We start from the raw sequence: 22,801 nt of genomic DNA, 5'->3' as shown, positions 1-22,801 counted from the left end.
TTAAGTAGGCTTTAGAACTCCTCAGTGAGTCACACAGGAAAAGAATCTTCTACATCTTCCATGCTCTCCTGGACACTGCGAGGACCTGTGAGTACCATTGTGTTGGTCACATTTAGGGCTGCCTCTTGAATTTCTGAGAGCTATACATGCGCATTAACATCTTGAGAGGAAGCATCTTCTTCCAAACACAAGGTCAGAGTTGCCCTGTACATCTCCCGTCCTCAACTTATTTCAAGCACTGACCACACCTTTAATTTACTCCTATGGTCCAATATCATCAGCATAGCATATACAAATAAAAGTTTCTTTCCTAACCACAAGTCCAACACATAGCTTAGGATATACTGGTAATTCTGATAGTGCCAACAGAATCACGTAGGAGATGAACATTAGGACGTGTCTGTGAGAGAGTTTCTAGATAGCACTGAGGTAGGAAGACCTAACATAAATGTGGATGGATAGCATCATCTCTTGAACTAGAATCTTGGACCAAATAAAAAGGAGAAAACTTAGCAACGGCATCATCACTCCGGATTCCCAGACACAGGCACAATAGGATTAGCTGCCTGGAGCATCTGCCGCTGTGACTTTCCTACCACAGTGGATTGAACCCCCGAACCGTGAGACAAAATGACCCTCCTTGACTCACTTTTCTCAAGATATTTTATCACAACAGGAGTTTTGAGCATTCAAAACCTTTTTGTAGCCTCTGGCGTCCCGTAAGCTTTTATTTCTACTTTGGTTTTCAGTATTTACTTACTGTGACTTTGAGCAAGTAATGATTTTTCTGAATTTAATCTCTTTATGTGTAATATGAGACTAAAATGAGGTGCCAGGATGCTCAAATAACACTTTCTCTCCCTCCTCCCCTACCTCTTCCTCCCTCATGTGTGCATGTATTTTCTTTCACCAAATTACTTTTCTTACTCTAACCCCAGACCACCGGGAAGTCCCAAGGATTCAGGCTTCTCCTACTCCATGCTTGGTACCTAACCAGTGCTTAATGATATTTGTTTCCCTTCTTTGATTACACGGTAGCCTACTTCCTAGCAGTTTGTTTTGATCAAGTCTCTGAATTCTAATAGAACAAATCAAAAGTTGTGTCTTATTTTCATCCCTTGTCCCCACGTCAGAGCTAAGTACTCCACCTCCTTTGTCACAATGGGACTGGCATAGTTTTGTGGTTTGTCTGTGCTTCTTCCCTGGAGCTTTTAAAATCTATTTAAATTATATTTAGACTCTTTCCCTAAAGCATTTTTGTGATGTCATCTTCATTTCAGGAAAAATAATGTGATATAACCTGGACATCCAAATAATCTAAGGTTAATTTCCAATTGTGGATGAAATGACCCAGTAGTACACTTTCTCATCTCCTTTCTCCTCTTCAGAATACAGCTACCCCCTTGCTGAGTGCCCAGTTGTGAACACCACGCCACAACTCTTTTTTTTTTTTTAGGTTGAAATTCTTTTCTCTTTTGTTAAAAGGGGGATAGGAAATGGGGATCAGGTACCCCTGCGCTCTGGGGAAGGGGCATGCAGGGAACCCCAGCAGGCAGGCGCTGAGGGATGGGCAGAAGAGTCCTGGAGTTTCCCATAATCCTTTGCAGGAAACAGCAATGCTGGCAGATGAGGTGGAGCATGGCAGGGCCCTTGGGAAGAGGGGGTGGTGGGCCAAGGGACTTGGGGCTCACTCTAACATGCAAAGTCCAGCTGCCCTGTAACTAGGTTGCTTTTAAAGAGCGACACACGTATAAATACACAGACACAGCTACACGCACACATGCGGAGAAGGCTCTGCATTCCCAAGGGTGGGGATCTAGGCCTACTGGCCTCAAGACAGGAGTCAGCCACATCTCCGCCACCAAGTGATTCTCTGAAACACTCCAGGTGGTGGGGCCAGGCAGGTGAGTCTTCGTTGGGATGGCTGCTTGGTCTCCAAGGCGCTGCCCACCAGGCACCCAAGCCACTTTTGAGTCAAATCCATGCTAGCTGGGGGTTCCTGTGCTGTGAACTTGCGTGTGTGCAGCTGTGCATGCTGGCACAATACTGCCTTGCTAGAGTCCAGTCTCTCCCCTCCAGGGCTCTGGGGTATGTGGGTGCAGACAGAGGAGGGGTGAAGGGGCCCACAGAGACATCCTCTCCCCCACCCCACGGGGCCCTGGCCTCCGGGAGGGGGGAGGGGCCTCCCTTATCTCTCTGCCTCCATGGCAGGGTGGGCCCTTGGTTCTGAGGTGGCCTGTTGGGGGGCCAGAGGAGGCCAGTCTGAAGCTGGGGAAGGGGGTGCCGGAGTCCACAGGGGCGGCTGCGACTGATGGTGCTGTGGGCCTCCTGGGGGAGAGGCTGCAGTTGGCCAGCTGGGTGTTGCAAAGCTGCCAGTGGCATGGGGGAAGTGCGGTGGGGGTGACGTGGCCGACGTGGCCATTGGGCTGCCGCTGCTGCCACCACTGTGGAAGCTTTCAGAGGCCTTGAGACGGGAGAACATGGTGAGGGCATCAGGGAAGTTGGGGGGCGTGGCAGGGGTGTTGGCGGGAGTGCACATCATCTGGTGGTGGTGGCTGTAAGGGATGTTGGTCTCCTGGAAAAAGGCGCTGAGAGCTGTCTCGAACTGCCAGTGGGCCGCCTGCAGCAGTTGCTTCGCCTGCCCGCCGTCAGCACGAACTGGTTGATCATCACCTGGTGTTTGAGCTGGTCCATGTTCACGGACGTGGCGCCGCCGCGCAGCCCGCCCACGCCACAACTCTTATGAGACCAGGAGTGCAAAATGTAAAAGAGGAAAGCAATGGAATGTGGGGAAGAGACGTACATCACAAGACGTCAGGTGGATGGCCAGGAGGTTGAAAACATCCATGCCACCCCACCAGGAGCTGAGCAATAAAAAAAAAAAAAAAAAAAAAAAAAAGCCCTTGTCAAATTTTAAAGACATAAGAATCTTTAAGGTCTCACTATTGACAAATGCCCAGGGCCAATTAGGTGAGCCTAAGATATGAGCAGAAAAACCTCTGCATGGTAGAAATACACAAACAAACAGACCAGCTATGGGCATATATAGACACAGCTTGGTAGGAGTCAGTACAGTTAGTCATGGGCTCAGAGAGATGAAATTTCTCATTTGATGCAGGTTAAAACACATTGAAGAATCCAAAGATTAAGTAGTGATCATCATTTAGGAATGTCTCCTTGCGTGGTATAGCTCAATGCTCTGATCTAGGGCAGATGGAGGGGAGACTGCATTCCTGGAAAGCTGCTGAGTCATGACCGCCACTGATAATGCTGATAATGACTAATACTGACAAATACATGGCTGACAACACATACAAGTGGGAAGGACTTGCTGCAGTGGCAGCTATTAGGCATATAGTCTATCTCGGGGCCTGTTAGTCTTAATCATAGAAATCCAGAGAAACATGAGTCCCGAAGGCAAAGGTTATGGGGTGTGCGTGCATGTGTGCATGCATGTGTGAATATCACTTACATTGCTTCTAATGGTGGGAATGTAAGAGCCAGAGTCTGACTGGCAATGTCCAGAAAAGAAGTCAAGGGAGGAACAGAGGGACTCAGCATAACACTGAGTCCACCTAGATCTCAGGTCTAGAAGTGGAAGAGAATTCTGAATCTTACAGTAAGTGTAAGGAAGAGATGGCAGACAATCACGGCTGAGGTCCGACCAATCTCACATCATGATGTGTCTGGGATTAACAATGGGATGGCACTTTCCAGTACTTTGGGTAGTAGTAGTTGGGGAAGAAGAAACCAGAGGAATAAATGTAGGATTGACAATACTAGTGGAAAAGGTAGGCACAGAGAAAAGCTCACTGTGTAGCTTCAATGTCAGAGCTAGAAAAACTCCATTTCAGTTTTAAATCCAGGTAACATCTTGGTGGGGATTCTAAGGGCCTGCACAGTCAGACTTTATATAGAGAGTTCAGAGACATTAACAGAAATTAAGTGTAAGTGCTTTGGATACGGAATATCCTCCTAAGGCCCACATGCTAAAGGCTGGGTCCCCTTTATGACACTGTTGGGAAATGGTGGCTGCTTTATAAGGAGAGACTAATGGGAAGCCACCATGCCATTGAGGGTGTACTTGTGATGAGTAGATTATGACTTGAGCCTCTTCCTATCCTATCCTATCCTATTTTTCAGCATGACTGAATTTATTGGCTCAACTCTGCCATGTGCTTCCCCCGCATGTTGTTTCACCCAGAGCAAAGGTCCAAATGACCATGAACTGACAACTTGAAAACTGAGACAAAAAATTTTATTATCTCTGGTATTTGTTACAGTGACAGACTGCACACAGGAAGAGGCCCATACTCAATGAGAAGCCTTCAAGTGGAAATACTGCTCAAGAACACATATATTCCTGGTGTTCCATCGTGACTTTATCTATCACAAGACTAGCACCTCTGAGCCTCTGAACAAAAAGATTGCACCTCACTCTGCCATATAAAACCTAGCAAGTCTCTGTACTTCAGAGAATTCTTCAAAAATCTCATCTGTATTTGTTCCGTTATCCAGGAAGGGCACTGAGAACAAGCTTAGAGCACTCTTAAAATCAAACTTGCCTCTATCTCCCCACTATTAGAATTTCCCATGTTGATTAATGACAATTCTCTCAGTATGTAGGAAGAAGAATGGTCTGAATTTGAATCCTGAATTCACTATATCCTGAGTGTGGGAACTTGAATAAATGCTGTAACGTTCTGTGCCTCAGTTTTCTCCTTTATAAAATGGTATAGTGCCAAAGGGACCTCATAGAAGTGCTATTAAGGCAAATCAAAGAACTTAAAACCACATTTTCATTAAGTAGACAAGTGTTTACCAATACAATCAAGTGATATGGCAATGGACAATCACCATTGCAGATCTTTAGGAAATTGACAGGCAGAGATTAGGGAGGTAACTATTTCATACTTTTTGCAAGCATCTATTATGTCCCCTAAGAAAACTCCATAACCAAACCTGTGATTCCTTACAAAATATTAAGATGTAATTAAGGCTAATGTGGTTATTAAAATATGGAGAAAATTCTGATTTTAGTAGATTCAGTCATTGTTATGGGATGAACCCTAAACAGAAGAGGCAAAAAAGGAAGCAAGAAAAAAAAGGCAGCAGCAACAATTCAAGAAGGATTCAGGCAGTTGGCTTAAAAATGGAGAGAGTTTTTGTTTTGTTATATTTTTGTCTTATTGGATTTTTTGTTTTATGGGTTTTTTTTTTTTTGAGAAAGGGAGCATGAAATTGGGTGGGCAGGAAGAGGGCGAGGATCTGGGAAATATCTAGGAAAGAGAAAGAATATGATCAAAGCATATTGTATGTCAAAAATTTTTAAATAAAAAAGCTAAAAATAATTGAAGACTCCAGTCTTACAGAAGAAGCTAAATTATTCTAACAACCTTGACTGAACTCAAAAGAGTATCTCAGATGAGAACCATTCAGAGAATTCAAGTATTTCATAGGAAAACTTCTGACCAACAGGGACAGTGAAGTGACAATGAATGGATGAAGTGCTAAATTTTTGATAAAAAAAATACTGGATGTATCTTTGTGCATGTTTTTACCTGTATGCATGTATGTATGTGCACAACATGTTTGCTGGTATCCTCAGAGGCTAGAAGAAGAAGTCAAATCTCCTGGAACTGGAGAGTTGTGAACCACCATGTAAGTGCTGAGAACTGGATCCAGGTTCCCTAGAAGAGCAACAGTGCTCGTACTCTCTGAGTCATCTCTCCAGCCCTAAACTTGTGACCAGTCATTTGAACAGCCATAAAGACTACCACAGTGCTGCTGTATTTCAGGTTGCCCAAATCTGTCAAACTGAGAACTACTTTGTTTCTTGAAGCAGCTGATGTGAGGACAAAATAATAGAAAGAACCCAAGACTGTTCTGCAAAATTTTAAGTCACAAAACTTTTCTATACTCCAACAGGAAAAATAATCAATCTGGTTTGAACCAGGAGAGACAGTTAAAGGCCAGGTTTACAAGCAAAAATCCAAGAACTTAGAGCTCATGACATTTCTCAGGAGAAAAACTAAAGGTCTGCAGGCCTGCCTCTTCTCCTCTAGAGAAACAGCACGGCGTATGAGACAAACAAAACACCCAGATGACAATACAGCACACCTCCTCTGTGTGGGTGGCTCGCTGTTGGGAGCAGGTGTCTAGACTGTGGCAAATAGATCACCCAAGGGAAGTCCTGTAGAATGGTATTATAAAGGGAGGAGGGTAGTTTCTACTCCTGGGTACAGCCTTAGGCAAGTCCTTCACCCTCGATGAGTTTGTTTCTCCACCTGTAAGAAGTTACCTTGAAGCCAGTGGCTCTCAAATACTGGGCATTAGACTCACCTGGAGGGGTAAGCAGCAGACAATGATTATAAGTTTCTTCTCCCACTGCCAAAGCATCCCCAAAAACCTGAGGCAAGGAATCTTGTTTTTACTAAATCATGCAGAGCCTTAGCCACGATACAAGTTGATTCATCCAGTAGGTGGCCTGAAAGCAGTTGAATCTCGAAACTCTGCATCCTTTGTTATACTTGAATTTGAAAATTAACTAATTTGCAGCCAATTAACGAGCTAGGCTCCTCCTGGTCTTTGCAAATTTCTGTTACCATTCCTTTGCTATGATTAAAATGTCCTCCCAGTCTTGCCTTTCTTCTGTGAAATGACGATGCTAACCTGGCTGAAGAGCAGCAGAGTTGCCCACTGGCATTACATCATGGCCTGAGTCTGAAAGTTGAAAAGACCCCCTGAGACAAAAGGTAGACGAGACGAAGTGCATGGCATGCTCAGCATCTCAGAGAGGATGTAACAAAGCTGAGTCTCGACCACAGAGCTCCTGAAAAGCTCCTTCCAACTGCCACATGTCTGTGCACTGCTTCCCTTGCACAGTCTGACAGCCAAGCCACTTTCAGTCTGCTTATTCCCTGGACTTGGCCTGCTATTCTTGGACATAGAGGAACTTCATTCACTTGTCAACACAGTCGCAGGCCAGGTGCAAACCAATGAAAGAAGCAGAGCGTTATGGACTCTCAACAGATTAGAGTAGAATGAGCCAAGTGCTTCTCAAAATTTTAATGTGCATACAACTCTCTTGTGGGGTCTTGTTAAAATACAGATTCATATTCCAGATGTCTCAGGTAGATCCTAGAAATCTGCATTTCTAACGAGTCACCAGGTAATGCTAAGGCCAAAACTGATATTTTCATTAATCCTATTTCAAAACATCTCTAGTTATATTTGGGATTCATTTTCTTTTGAAGATTTATTTATTTATGAATTTTCTGCATATGGGTATTTTGTCTGCGTGTACTTCTGCAAACTAGAAGGGGGCATTAGATCCCCTGTGACTATACTTATAGATGGTTGTGAGCTGTCATATAGGTGCTGGGAACTGAATTCAGGACCCCAGGAAGAGCAACCAATACTCTTAACGGCTGAGCCATCTCTCTAGCCCAGAGGTTTGTTTTCACTACTAATTTTGTGGCACTGTGGTAAATAGAACGCCATTTGCAGTTCCCAATCTTGGACTTTAATCAATTTCTAGAGTCTTCTTATGGGTAAGTCATTTTTACCTCCCTGGACCTCAAGTTTCCTTACCTACAAGACAGACTTGCTAGCTATCACTTATTGATGCTATGCAGCCCGAGAGAATGGCAAAGCTGAATAGATTAAGACTCTTGGGTTCAAAAACATTTTGTGCCGAGTTCTCTTTGAATGTTTTTACAAGACAGCGTAAGAGGAAGATGGTGGGTGCACCATCATTCCTGATATGCTGAAAGATTGTTTCTATCATGAGACTGCAGATGGAGGACATTTATTCAAGAGAATCTGCACTTAATTGAAAATCACGAGTGGGCTCAAGGATCTAATTCTTTTCTCTTATTTCACACGCATAGTTCATATAGGCAATTTCATATGAAAATGAAGGCTTTACTTCATTGACACTATCTTGTTAAGTTATTTAGATTCACTCTGGATTTTCCGTTGCTGTTGTCGCTAAAGCTTTTGTAGGTAGGCGTCTAATGTGTCAAGGTCAATTTCTGCTCCTTCTTTAATAACAGCTTCCCTGGTCCATGTTCTTTCAAAAGTAATTATTTCATGAGTTGCCGAACTACTTCCTTTACTTTTTGTAGTTCTTACAGAATAAAGTAATGTCTTGAAAAGGGGAAGATGCTTCCCTATTGTAGCCCATTACTTCCAAAGCACTCTTACACGACACTATTTTGTTTCTTAAATTGAATGTTTAGTTTTTGTCCTTTGCTGGCTGGATACTTCTTAATACCTCTCTTTCAACTTGAAATATAAAAATTCAATGAAATTTCTTTTTATTAAATGACCCCTGATTTTTGCTTTCACCATGGAAAACCTTTGTAGCAAGGTGACTCCAGGGCATCAAATTCCACAAAGGCACAGAGAACTTCTGTTCTCTCCAAGTGCGTGCATGGATATCACCAGTCTTCTTGATCAAACTGTACATGTGACAGGTAGGGATGTGCTGGGAAAACACAGCCACACCTGGAAGGACCCTTTCTCTCTGGAAAGTGACTAGAGCGACTAATTCACAGCTACTGATCACAACAAATTCTTCACTTCACAAGGTGAGGTTAGATGATCTCTTAAAACATATTAAAAATCTGATGCACTCAGAGGGAAAAGAAAACCCAACTAGGGATTATCTTTCAGCCTGTGGTCTACTCCCTTACGAGGCGGCCTTGCACCGCTTCCCTCCCTCACTGCTTTCCTTTCCATATTGGTTAGGTGTATGGGAGTCAAGAGTCAACTCACCTCCAGCAATGTGTCCTCCGTCTAAATTACCTACCTCTGAATGACATAGGGAAAATTGCAGAGGGTGAAAATTCTGAAAGGTCAGGATGGAAATCACACTTCTAGTATACATTATGTCTGTGTACTAGAGCCGGTAACAACACAACTGGGTACCCTCTTAGTCTGTACAAGAAGCTGAGTAATTGCATGATTCTTATTAGGATGACATCTAAGGTATTTGAAGTATCTGGTATTCAGTGGGTGCTTAATAAGTGTTGGCGCTTCTGTCATCACTATCAGTTCAAGACTTAACAGTTCTCTCACCTATTTGCTAGGGTTGTTGCTAATTTCCCAGAGATATCCATGCACATATGGCCTCTTCTGATACCCTCTTTGGAGTGAGCATCTATGTATCAAGCAGAGATGGACCAGGCCAATCTCACTTCACGACAGCATGCTTCACCACAGCCATATTGCTCTTTAAAGCAGGTTGTCAAAGGGAGAGACTTTGTTTCATTCTCCAAAGGGAGTTGATGCAGAAGTAAAACCGCCCCAGCAACTGCTCCCTGGCCTCCAAAGCTGGGGACCCCTCCTTCTCAGCTGAGTTTTCATCCATGTCCCATATAACATAGCAATCACAGTGCAAAGTTTCTAGAAACTTCCTCTATTGGGATTGCAGTGTCTTTCTCTGCCTCTCCATAGTATTCTAAGACTTTTAGTGTTTACCACGGCCTTTTGCCTGAGGAAAACTAGACTCAAACTGACTTCCTAATCCTTCATGGATCCTGGCTCACTCCAGTGACCAAGTTCTACATATACACTGGCTTTTCCCACATTAACAGAGAGGATACAGCTCTAAGACCAGAACTCAGTAAGAGCCCCGCAAGCCTCAGAGGCCGGGGCCCGGGCATCTGCACAGAAGCAGAAGCACCAACACCCTAAAAACCAGGCCTCAAAAATGTCTATTCCTCAGATTTCCTACTCCCTGCACCGCTTTCGCTTTAGTGCACTTTCAGTGACTCCAGCAGTGCTGAAAGGACCAGCAGCTTGTAGCTTGATTTTTCCACTTGCTGGCAAATATGAGAGGCTCAAGAAAGAGAAAAGCCAATACATCCCAAAAGAACCATTAAAGCCACCACCTAGAAGGCCCCCCTCCTCGATAAATGTGGTGTACTAAAAAGAACCTTATGTAGGAGTTCAGACACCTGGGATCTCGTCCTCTTGTGGTCGCTAACTTGCTCGTCATGTAAACTAAGCTGTTGTTAGTATAAATGCGTTTGAAAGTTCCTTCTAATCCAACCCTTTATGGGCTGTAAAGAGTCTTTTATCTCAAGGGCTGTGGTTCTTAACCTTTATTGGGTTGCAGTCCCATTTGAAATCCAGTAGAATGTTATGAACCATCTGCTCAGAAAAGGCATTACCCTCATGGAATTGTATATGTCATCTTGGGGGCATCATGGAGTTCCAGAATCCACAGGCACTTGGCTAAGAATTAGTTTTGTTTGCTTATAAGATTTGCTTGTTTGCTTTTTCTTCAAGAAATAAAAGAACAAGTAAGCGAGAGGCAAATAAGAAGCAACAGCAACAATTCCTCGTACTGAAGTCAATCTTAACAATTTTTCCTAACACTTGGCCCTCCCCATTTTTTTTTACAAAGACGTTTTCTGCTTTGTTTTATTTGTTGATTGCTGGAAAGGAAGCTATTAGGTGAAAGTAGGAAAAAGGAAAATCCAGACAGCCTAGGCTTTGACATGCAACACATGCTTAGCACTGTGAAGGACACTGTGTGGGAATCATCCACGCGGCCTGGCTCCACTGGATATCATTAACATGTCATGGTACCAGAGTGCCAATCTGGTACTAGTTAGTGTCCGTATTCTCAGAAAGAGACATGACACAATTCTCCAATATTCAGCTAACATCCCTAGTCCCTTCCAAATAAGGTAAACAGTGGCCCCCAACTCCGGTGGCCTTTAGATCAGGGTGAGGCCCCCAAGATCAGTCTTTAGCCCTGAATCATTCAGAGTCCAGTGACCTTTGAGGAGACAACAAGTTCAGAGAAGAGTGGAAAGCTGAGCTCCCCTCTTCAATACGGGTCAGTGGGTATTGTCACGTCGGTAGAGCTTAGAGCTTAAGAGAATCCTGCCATCCAGTGTCCTTGGAGCTGCTCACAACAGACATTCTGGGGAGATGAAGAGAGAATACAAAGGAGAAACAAACACATGTCTCAGACATGTGCTCCCTATTTTATAGCTTCCCAGACACTGAGGGTTCGAGGCCGGAAATGAGCTGCTCTTCAGCACCAAATAGCTCACATGGGTTTGAAGTAGACCCTTCCCCAACCTGGAAAGGGTCCCTCGAGGCCAAGTCCTTTCAAACCTAAAATGAAAAGAAAAAAATATATTGAGTTAGGTAAGCCTGGGTGAATATTTAACAGGTGTTAGAATGTGGGGGGGGGGAGGTCTCTCTAGTTTCTTACCCTAACTAGTACCTAGTCTGGAAAAGGGACTTTGTACTTTAGACCCCAACCAGCAGGTCAAGGCTGCTCTAAAATAGGACTAGAGACTGTCTTTGACCCCACCTCCAATTCCCTAAAACAATCTACCAACAGGGGAAGCAAAATCCTGATACTAAAACTTCTGAGCCTGCTGCTCCATTCTCCTCCCTTGCATCTTAGTCATTGCCTTTGCGCTCCTGTCGGTATCTCCAAACTTCCTTTGCCCAGGCCTTCATTCTTAAGGCTGATAAGATGCAGCTTATCTATCTCTAGGCCATGGAGGACCGGCAGTGGCAGGAAAACACAGAAGGCTAAGGAGCACATGGCAAGCCAAACTCCAGATACTTGGACCTCATTAATGTTCACATTGCTTCATGTCATGCCAGAGATCTGATAACCAAGCAATCAAAAGTCTTACGCAGAGAAGGCCATTTCCCTGACCCCCAAGCCTCCTGTGACCTTAGCAAGTCACTTATCCCCTCTGAACTTAAGTTCCTTTGTTTGTTGAGTTGGAACACATAGTATCCTCCTTCTTTCTGGCATGGGATGTGGATCAAATGAGATCATGGATATGAAAGTTCTGCACACTCAAATGAACATAAAGGACCACAGAGGATGGTTCAGGTGGGAAGAACTGAAGTAGTTACTTGGTCTCAAGGAATGAAGTCCCACTATAGACACACTGACATTTTTCTAAATATCAAAGAGGAAGTCACTTGCATCCTTAGAGACTCAAACAATAGCGGAGGCAGGCAGGTCCATCGTCTCATTTTACAAACAGAAATTGAGATTTGGAAAAGGAAACATGCTTGGCCAAAATATTCAGTCTGGGATTTCTAATGAATTCGGCTGAAAAGCAATCTTACAGTAATATAGTGGAGGGGGAAATGGCAGGGAAAGAAAGCTGCAAATCATATGAAACCGCACAAATGAAGTATGTAATTTTAGGGGAGCAAACTGAGACATGGAGTAAGTTCCTACCCTCTGGACTTGTGTGATAATCTAGTCTTCTAAGTCCTAGCCATGAAAAGGGCTTATTTGAACGTTTTGTCATGAAGGGTAGAAACAACATACCTGTGGCCTCAGCTCTCATCTCCGGGAAGTTTTCCTTGAGAGCTGTGGGCAAAAGAAAGAGCTCAATGAAGCCCTTGACGTCAGGACTGAAAAGGTTAATGGTAAACAAGTCACTTGGTTAGGGGGAAATTATTCTGCTCAGATCTTTTACTGCATTTGGTTCCATTCTTCTAGGTTGGGAAGGTTTAGAGAACCCACTATTCTAGACATGAAACCACCTTTCAGGAGCTAAAACAATTTTTTTGAGTAGTAGACTATGGGAAACTAGACACAAGAGCAAATCTGACCCAAGACCACAGTTCACATCGCATGATTATCACTGCTGGTTAGAAGGACAAGAAGGCAGGGGACAGTACCATGTAAAACATAAGTCCTCCTTGGTCTTACAAAAACCACACAAGCTCTGGTCAGCCTGCTGATCAGCCCTAAATTCGCCTTCCATACTCAGCTGAGAACTGGGAGAAAGAGACAACCATAGAAAAGAAATCTCCTACCAATATAGCCAGAGCATCCCACATAACAGCTGGTTCCCCCAGCTATATCCACAGCCTTCTACTTTTCTCTCATCTCTTGAAACTACTTATAACTAGTTGCCTAAATGATCTTATTCCTATTCATGGTGTTAATTACCACCAACTATTGGGAATCTTCTTCCAAAGTGTCACTACTCATATTATACAGTATATATGTTATGCCCCACACTAGAATTCTATAAAACATTGGTTGTCCCTAGCATGTCTATTACTAACTCTGTACAGGCCCCACCCTGACAATTAGTTTAAGTTGCAGTTACTCACTGGGCATCTCTACCTGGATGTCTCACAGTGTCTTCACAGGGACTGTCTGAACCTGAGCACAGCAAATGTCCTACAAAACCTGTTTCTTTATGATTGATTGTTGTGCCAGCTACCAAATTTCCCCAGTTAGACTTATCTCTCTCCGCACTTCCACAGTACCTCCCATCTGAAAAGTCAGCAGGGTCTGCTGGAACCGAGCGCACATCTGCCCCTGTATTCCATTCCCACTGCAACACCTTAGGTCAGACCTTCCATCAGCTCCTGCCAGCAAGATTTGTTTCCTAATTGGTCTCCCTGCTTCCCATCTCTACCACCAGAGTGATCTTTTTACAACTCAGCCAGCTCAAAATGTGCAAACTACCTAAATATCTTCAACGGCCTGCCCCCAGCAGACTACAATACAAAGAGCAAACACCTTAATATGTCATACAAGACCTTTCCAGTCTGGCTCTAATCCATTTTCCTGGTGTTCCGTTCAGCTAAGCTTTCTTCTTTTCAACCCTACATTATAGACAAAGTGGAACACTAATCACTTCTGAAGCTACATTGCCTTATGGAATATTCTCTCTTCCTTTTTCTTCCTGACAAATCTCTAATAATATTTCCTTTGAGTTTTTTTTTTCTTTTTAACTGTTGAAGAGGGCAAGAGAATGAGGAACAGATGCTATCAAAATAGCAGGCTACAGTCAAGCATGCAAAGGCAAAACTGAAAGCGGCAAGGCAAGATGATCGAAGAGGTAGGCAACAATGACCATATAAGGGATTAGCCACATGACTGGGAATGTCTTGCTCAGTGGCCAGCCTGTGAATACACTACTGGTAGTGGTGGATTCAAGGTAGGAAGAATATTTTTCCTAAGCAGCTTCTGAGTAAGAAAAACCTACAGCTAGCCAAGATGGTACATTGAAGGCCGGTATGTTTTAGCCTTACTTACATTCCTTCCAAGGTGATTCTTAGGACACAGAACAGGATTAAGGCTAGGTTTGAGCTGCCCAGATAAAGAGTGGATAGAATAGCATAGGCTGAAGTGCCTGCTTTGGACAAGGCCTTCCGGCGTTGTGCTTGGTCTAAGTCTGCCCTGAGCACTGGATGACAAATCCTACCCCCTTGCTAATGTCTTTCCATGCCCTCAACATCAGTTTGGCAATGGTTTTCCTACTGAAAGCTAGCCTTCACTAGAAATTCTACTAGACTTTGTTCATGCCTCTTAAATATTCCCTTCTTAATGTCTTGACAGCCTGAACTAAGATACAGATCAATCCCCAAATTTTGCTGTGTATTTCTATTTGATCAAGCCCCAGCTCATGTATTAACTCTTCAACATGCCTGATTCTTTTTGTTCATTCCAGTTTATTTCCTTCAATTTCTCTGGTGTTTATTTCTCAAAGGATTTCTTTATCCCAGGGAGGGAGAAAAAAAATGCCAGGAAGTAGTGTCACTCACAGGAGGTAACTCTATTTAAAGAACCTCTCTTTCCCCCTCTGCCTCGCCCCACTCTGTGGAACTCAAGGCTTCAAGCATGTGTACAAATACTTCAGCACTGAGGTATAATTCCCAGTTCCACTCCGAAACCTCTTCATTTTCCATCCTCTGGTAAAAGAAATAAGGGATTTAGCCTCACTTTCATCTGTTCTGGTAAAAATAAATGATAAGTTATTGTCTAAACAGAATTTGGCTGATCCCAGAGCTGCCTGTGGTGACTTGCCATGTGGAATCACATCCTGGTGAATTAGATTCATGGTATTGGGAAGAGAATGTCAAACCTATCCTGGCTCCATTTTTAGGCTGACAGCCTAAAAACATTAACCCTTGTTCTTGGCCAAGAAGCACAATTAAAAAAAATTCTCAGATTAGCCACATGAAACAAACTCACAGCAAACACCTTGAAGACTAAGCAACCATTCCTCTGGATGCTTTTGTGCAAATGCTCCCAAATGCCCAGAGCTTGAACAGTTTGTACCAGCATTTGGAAAAAAAAATTTAAAAACAAATAGAAGGAAGGATGAACAGAAGGAAAAGACGGAGAAAGGAAATAGGGAAGGGGGATGACAAAAGGAGGAAATAATGGATTCTCATGTACCAGTCAAAAGATCAATTTTAGTGAGTGTAGAGGAGAAGCCAGGAATCTAGGATTTTTTAAAACAATTTTTCAAAAGATTTAGATGGATGGTCAGTTTGAGAATCATTTAGTCAACTACTTACTTTTGAAATGGGAGCCACACTTACTCTGAACCCAGAGACAATAGAATGCTATATTCTACAAGCCTTTGTCAACTGACCTTATACACTATGATGTCTAAGTAAGTAAAATAATAGCAACAAAAAGACCTTCATTGATGCAAGGTTTCTTTTTTTCAGCATAGCTTTGGGATGTGCGCTGGCTAGTTCTATGTCAATTTGACACAAGCTATCTGAGAGGAGGGAGCCTCAACTGAGAAAATGCCTCCATAAGATCAGGCTTTTGGCCAGTGTGCAAAACATGTTCTTATTAGTGATTGATTGGGGGTAGCAGCCATTGTGGGTACTCCTAGGTTCTATAAGAAAGCAGGCTGAACAAGTCACGTGGAGCAAGACAGTAAGCAGCACCCCGTCATGGCCTCTGTATCAGTTCCTGCCTCCAGGCTCCTGTCCTGCTTGAGTTCCTGTCCTGACTTCCTTCAGTGACAGACTATGATGTGAAAGTGTAAACCCTTCCTTCCCCAAGTTGCTTTAGTCGTGGTGTTTCATTACAGCAACAGTAACTCTAGCTAGGACAACATGTGTGTACATACAACAGAGTCCCTGCACATGTATGTCTGTGAAAGAGAATGAGAAGCAGAAGAAACGGGAAAAAATGAGTAAGAAAAGAGACAACAGAGACCCAAGTTAAGGAAAGCAAGAAGGATGGTATAAAGAGAACACAGAGAGAGAAGTGCAGAACGTGGCAGACAAACTGAGAATGGCAGAGACACGTGTAAGAACAAGCAAGAGAAAAAGACAGGACACTGGTAAGAAATAGAAGCCAGTCTACGATAATTGCAGGAGAAAGGTGGGAGAGGAAAAGGGAGAGAGGAGGGGAGAAAACAAGAACTATAGAGAAGCAGAAAAGGAGGAGGAAAGAGCAAAACCTGATGAGCTGCACTTGATGCATCCATTCAATACTACCATTTGCCCCTCTTCTGTGTCTCTTACCTTCCAGTTTTCCGGGATGCCGTTTCAAAGAATCTAGTCCTGGATGCCACCCTGCAAATAGAAGCCAAGCAAGTCTGATGAGCTACAGTGGAATACATGTGAGAACCAAAGACCAATGGAAAGGACATGACACTCAGTACCAGATAGGTCACCAATACCAGGCCCTACCCTGGCTCGCAAAAAGCCCAGGGCAAAACTCGAATATCGGAATTGAGAAATGGTTCTGGAGCCATAGGCACCCCAGGGCAACAAAATAATATCCCTTACTACCTATTGATCCAGAATGGCAAAGTCTGAGACTCACTCAGACCTGTCTTTGGAAAAATAAATGAAAAGTCTTTGGTTTCAAAGTGTGACTGAGGGAGCTTTGCAAATACACATTGCTAATTAGTGGAAGTTGTGGAGGCTTTGATCTTTCCCTAAGTTTTACAATTATGGAAAATAAAAGACACAAGAAAAAGAAGGGTCTGGACGTGATGTGCTAATGGTCCAGGAAGAGGGTCTTAGGAGGGCATGAGGAGAGGTCAGCCAGGCTAGCTTTGGCCAAGCACAGCTGGTTTCTTGGCTCTACTTTTTCCCTGGCTCCCCAACCAGAGGGCCTAGTGGGTATCCTGTAAGAGGACCTTTAGAGGAGCTGAGTCATTTTGGATATTTTTTTAAAAATGTACCCTTGCAAGAAAGAAAGAAAGAAAAAAGCCCCAATCACAAGTGCAATGACAAAAATTACATGCTCATTAAATTACTTGAATAACCAGTAGCAATAACACAAAATAAAGAAAAGATTTTTAGAGCAAAAAACTGAAAGTAATTTTTCTTCCTCCACAGACATCGGGGCAGCTAAGAACAAATGGATCTTTATATAAGACTTTGAAAACTATGGATACTGAATAGAATATTCCACACAGGGATGACACCAGATAGTCTCCTAGATTATGAAGAGAATGATGTACACTTAGCAACCAGAGACGGCGGCCCTAAAGGCACTTCTAGTGGTCAGCACAGGCCTTAGATGAAGTTGAGGGAAAACATTGCTTACACAGATGATGGGATTTCCCCTGCATTGCCAGCCACAGTATCTGGCTTTGGTTCTGGCTTCTGTGAAACACTGGCCCGGCAAGGAGGGTCTGGGGGTCTCACTGGAGGACGGATGATTGTTTGCTTTTCCCCTGGGGGCCGAACTTTGCTGAAACAGTCAGTATCTCCTAAAAGAGAGAGCAAAAACAAGGACATAAATAGTCGCCCAAATAGAACACTTAATGTCAGTAGATGACCTGGGGTTGGCTGGGTCATCTTCTCTGGTCCCCATTTCTTCTTAGCTAACAACAACTCTATTTTTGTTTTAAAATTCTTCTGGCTGCTCGCTTTAGAAAGCTTACATTTCAACCTAGACTGTACAATTTCATGTACCTGACATTTGTTACGAATTTCCTAAATTCTACATTTCCTTGGCTTTACAATTCAGAGTTGCAACACATTTGTTTATAGAGATCGAAGGGACCAAGTTAGGAACTAGTAATGTTTATTACAGTGCCAGCCACATCGTAGGTGATTAATGCCATAGAGTAGATGATTGATGAGGAACTTAAATTTGATAAATTCATCCCTATTAAAATCAGATCCTGAGACTGGAGAAATGACAGCAGTTGAAAGTATTTACTGCTCTCCCAAAGGACACAAACTGCATCCCTAGCACCTATGTCAGGAGGCTTAGAAAAACCTGCAACTCCAGACCCAACATTCTCTGCTGGACTCTGTGGGCAACTGTATCATGTGCACATCAATATACATATGTACATAAAATGAAAACTAAAATAAACCTCAAAAAATTCCAGGTCCTTTCAGTACTAAAGTGCTCTTCTACCTCACGTTGCTATCTCCACATTTCTGGCTTACAGTTTAATTGGAAGAAATAAACAAATAGTTTTTATGAAATGGTACTGGCAGGATTATGGTAAAAACAGGTACTCACATACTGCTGGTGGCACGGTAAACTGGACTAATTCTATCTAGATACCTATCAAGTATTTTGGAACAATCTGGATGTAACACAAAATTATGCATAGGTAATAAATACTTCATACATGTTTATCTAGTAATTCCACTTTGAAAAGAACCTTACAAGAATTCATCCAAGATAAAAAATAAGAAAAACCAATTGGCACAAAATATACATAGCAAAATATCAGCCAGAACTACAAAAGCTAACCAAACAATTTACTCTTACAAGTAACTAACACATATTGCATATAAACTGACAAGAACTTGGACAAGGTCAAGACAAAAATGTATATTGAAATAAAGTAAAAATGAATTCATAAAGCTTGGCATGGTCACTCAGGTTCCAGTGCTGAGGACTCTAAAGGAACAGGACTGACATTAGTTCGAGGCCACCTTAGTCTACATAGTGAGTTCCAGGAAAGCCTAAGCTACAGAGGGAGACTCTGTCTCAACAAGAATGAAGGAAATAATAAAACTCCACCAAAAAGTACTGTCTCAATGAAGATGATATTAATATAGCCATATGTGTAATAATGCAGTGGATTAGATCTTGATATTTGCTTAATATTAGATCTTAATTTTCATTCTTTCTGCAAGATACTTAAAGTAAAATTAAAAACATCAAATTCCATCTACATAATACTGCTTGCTGTAGGATTTACTAAAGTTTACACAGTTTTATTTTTCTTCAAGTCCTTCTCAGTAACCTAAAATGCACAGGATAAAGTTCAAACTTCTCAACATAATTCAATGCCTCCTTTAAACTAGCTACAAATCATTGTTTCAGAAATAATCATTGGACATTACCTACCAAGCCTACTCTATCAAACTGGTCTCGTCACTACCCCATCAAAACAAGTCTTGATTTTAGGTTATATTAGTATGCTGATTTTCCTCTGTATGCTGTGAATACCATTGTTTAATAAAGGACTGATTTGGACCTATAGCAGGGTAGAACTTAGATAGGCAGGGAAAACTAAACTAAATGCTGGGAGAAATGAGGCAGAGACAGAAAGATGCCATGTAGCCCCACCAAAGACAGATGCCGGAACTTTAGCCGATAAGCCACAGCCACGTGGCCATACACAGATTAATAAAAATGGGTTAAATTAATATGTAAGGGTTAACCAATAAGAAGCTAGAGCTAAGGGGCCAAGCAGTGATTTAAATAATATAGTTTCTGTGTGGTTATTTTGAGTCTGAGCTACAGTACGCCACAGAAGAAAATACAGAGGTTCTAGAATTGTGAAGACCTGGATGTGTGGCTTTATTCTGCTATTTCTGCTGTGGGTTAATGCTCTTGTACACTGTAAATATTTGTCAATCATATCGGTTTAATAAAACACTGATTGTCTATTCCTATACAGGCAGGAAGTATAGGCAGAGCAACCAGACTAGGAAAATTCTGGGAGGAGGAAAGTCAGAGAGTCAGTTACTGACTAGACACAGAGGAATCAAGATGAGAATTTCTTACTGAAAGTCACGTGGCTAATTACAGATAAGAATTACGGGTTGACTTAAGTTGTAAGAGCTAGACAGTAACAAGCCTGAGCAATAGACCTAACAGTTTATGATTAATATAAGCCTTTGTATGTTTATTTGAGATTGAATGGCTATGGGAATGGGTGGGACAGAAACTTACATTTATAAACTTCCAAGCAGTGAGAACTTGGACAGTGATTTAATGTCTTTGACTATAATTTTCACTTGGGAAATTGGTATATAAAAATTTCATTTCATAAGGTGATTATAAAAAGTTAGATGATATACTATCCAAAACAAGCATGAATAAGTGTTAGATGATTTTTACTTCTTTCCTTCTATCGATTCCTAAGCTTGCTCACATCATAAGCACCAAATCCATTCCTTAAGAGTGTGTACAAGTAGGGAAATATAACACTAAAGATGTTTGAAAAGGCTATGTGGAGATCTATTATTTTATAGGATTTCTAAATATGTAAAATAATTTAATTGAAGTCACCATACGCAGGGAATAAAGCTCTTTCCAGAAGCCATAACTTACCAAATAAAAAGCCTGCTGTCTGGTGTGAGATACCTCCCCTCAATTTGTTGATCAGAAGTGTCTTTGAGACCCCAGGACAACATAGCCTATTGCAATTGCTCTTGGTTGCCCACCAAAACTTGATGGTAAGACCCTTTTGCTGAAAATATCACGTACTTTGATCACAGGATGTGGAGAAATAAAGTTAGTACTGATCAGGAAGCCTCCTGTCTGATGACTAGCTTTCATAATACCAGAAGATATATGTAGGCTGCTGGGGGAAATTTATCAGTGGTCATACTTAGTTGTAAATCCTATACGCTAAAATAACAACTGGCCTGGAAAGATATGATCATGGTTGCAATAATGGCATGAATGTAACAGAAGTAACCAACTACTTTCTGATTGGATTTAGGGTCTCAAGAGGAAGAAGCACATGCCTGGTACTAAGTAAGGATGGTCTCAAATCCATGGTTGAGGAGTTCACTGGGTCAAGGGGTAAAGCCTACTGCTATCAATAAATAAACATAGAATTAAACTGACCTATAATCCTTTTCTCTATATACACAGATTAATGTAGCAGTCAGATATCATCAGAGCAGTCTATTTGTTCCATGGATAACATTTAACCCAGAAACACAAGTAGTCAAAGTGCAGAGAATAGGTGTTCATGGTTTCACATTTCTTCTCAGGCTCAGAGATCATTACAGAAGAAAGAATGGAAAGATTATAAGAGCAATGCAGTGTCTTCTGGACATTGCAAGACTGTTGCACTCATATGCCCACAGCTGCTGTGGTTATATGCACAAGACCTCCATAAGATCAAGCTAGTCAACATTCCCGGATAGAGAGTGGAGGGGCATGTAAGTCCACACCTAGCTGAGGAGATGCTGACAGCTGTTAGCTACTATGGAAAGGAGAGTCAGTTTTCTTTACACTATGGCTCTTGGTAGGGCAAACACATTCTAGTGGATGGTCCCCATACTCAGGAGTACATGAGTCATACAAATCAGACTCAGTAGGTTTTTATAAAAATAAAGAAAAGGAAACAAATTTGAAAGGAGTGAGAGGAAAGAGGGATCTAGGGGGAGTTATGGGGAGGAGGTGGTAAATATTATAAAAATGGTATATTTGAAAGTATGAAATTTGCAAAAAATCAAAAATTACCATAATTATGTTTTATTAGAGCCAGTTCAAATCTGAGCTACATATGAAAAAATCTCAAGAGAAAAGGCAGAATTCTGATAGTACAGTATATGTAGTATACTAGTAGAGGAATGAGTAAAACATTATTCCTGTTTACAGAGAATTTCTATATTCCCATCTAGGCTCTAGCTTATATTTATGGACATGCTCTTCACCATAGTTAGCATTAGGGTGACTTTTGACAACTACATTAAAAAAAGATCATCAAAGTAATAATAATTGCTTTTATTGCCTAACAAATTTATACTGTTTGAAACATTCTCCCAGATGATGTTCATAGTCATCTGAGAAGGAAAGAATAGAGACTTCATATCATTTCTATTTTACAGAGAAGGAAACTGAGGCTGAGAATGGTAAATCTATTTACCCATTACCAGATTGTAATAGAGTAATGATTGAAAATTCTTATTTTCTATTTTCATGTCCACTTCTTTCCCAGTGCCTGCTATGTTGTTATTAGTAGCAGTAACAGAAAATTGCAAATGATAATAATGATTAACAGTTAAAAAAATATAAGTAAAACAATAGTTACTATTTATTTTTATTGACTGATTTTGCAGTATGGGGATTAATACCAGGGTCTCACACAGTTCCAGTTCTGGCTACTTTTATTATCAAACACCAGTTCTGATCCAAGTATCGTTAACACCACATTTAGTGCTTTTTTTCAGTTTTCATAGTTGAGACTGGGCATCATTCTGCACAAATGTTATGCCTTTTCTACCATTGAGGAAAACACTCCAAAATGAAAAGGAACCTCAACGCTTACCATTAACAGGTCCATGTGCTTTCCAATTCGAATCCCCTTGATCCCCTTATGTTGTCTAACTTTCATTATTTGCAGATGATATGATAGTGTACATAAATGACCCCAAAACTCCACCAAAGAACTCCTACAGCTGATAAACACCTTTAGTAATGTGGCAGGATACAAGTTCAACTCCAAAAAATCAGTCGCCCTCTTTTACACAAAAGATATGGAAGCAGAGAGGGAAATCAGAGAAGCATCACCTTTCACGATAGCCACAAATAGCATAAAATATCTTGGGGTAACTCTAACCAAGGAAGTGAAAGATCTATTTGACAAGAACTTTAAGGCATTGAAGAAAGAAATTGAAGAGGATACCAGAAAATGGAAGGATCTCCCTTGTTCTTGGATTAGGAGGATCAACATAGTAAAAATGGCAATTCTGCCAAAGGCAATTTATAGATTCAATGCAATCCCCATGAAGGTCCCATCAAAATTCTTCACAGATCTTGAGAGGACAATAATCAACTTTATATGGAAAAACAAAA

The 22,801-nt window shown here is 41.8% G+C and overlaps 1 protein-coding gene and 1 pseudogene across 3 annotated transcripts in view; both read right to left on the bottom strand.

Annotated features, from left to right (window-relative positions):
• Positions 1 to 1,698: 1,698 nt before the first annotated feature.
• Positions 1,699 to 2,805, bottom strand: LOC126487070 (UBA-like domain-containing protein 1; annotated as a pseudogene).
• Positions 2,806 to 10,097: 7,292 nt separating this feature from the next.
• The window catches only part of Ophn1 (oligophrenin 1), a 326,280-nt gene continuing 313,576 nt past the window's right edge, over positions 10,098 to 22,801 (bottom strand). For all 3 annotated transcript variants that reach the window (XM_050119716.1, XM_050119714.1, XM_050119715.1), the window contains 4 exons: positions 17,336 to 17,501; positions 16,300 to 16,350; positions 12,332 to 12,373; positions 10,098 to 11,139 (listed from right to left, as the gene is read on the bottom strand). In XM_050119716.1, coding sequence (XP_049975673.1) covers positions 12,340 to 12,373; positions 16,300 to 16,350; positions 17,336 to 17,501 — 251 coding nt within the window. In that variant the 3' untranslated portion in view covers positions 10,098 to 11,139; positions 12,332 to 12,339. The remainder of the gene's footprint in view (positions 11,140 to 12,331; positions 12,374 to 16,299; positions 16,351 to 17,335; positions 17,502 to 22,801) is intronic.

Source organism: Alexandromys fortis, unplaced genomic scaffold (assembly GCF_014885135.2).
Source record: "Alexandromys fortis isolate MF-2015 unplaced genomic scaffold, M_Fortis_MF-2015_v1.1 scaffold_155, whole genome shotgun sequence".
Taxonomy (NCBI): domain Eukaryota; kingdom Metazoa; phylum Chordata; class Mammalia; order Rodentia; family Cricetidae; genus Alexandromys; species Alexandromys fortis.
This window is presented reverse-complemented; position numbering and strand designations above follow the sequence as displayed.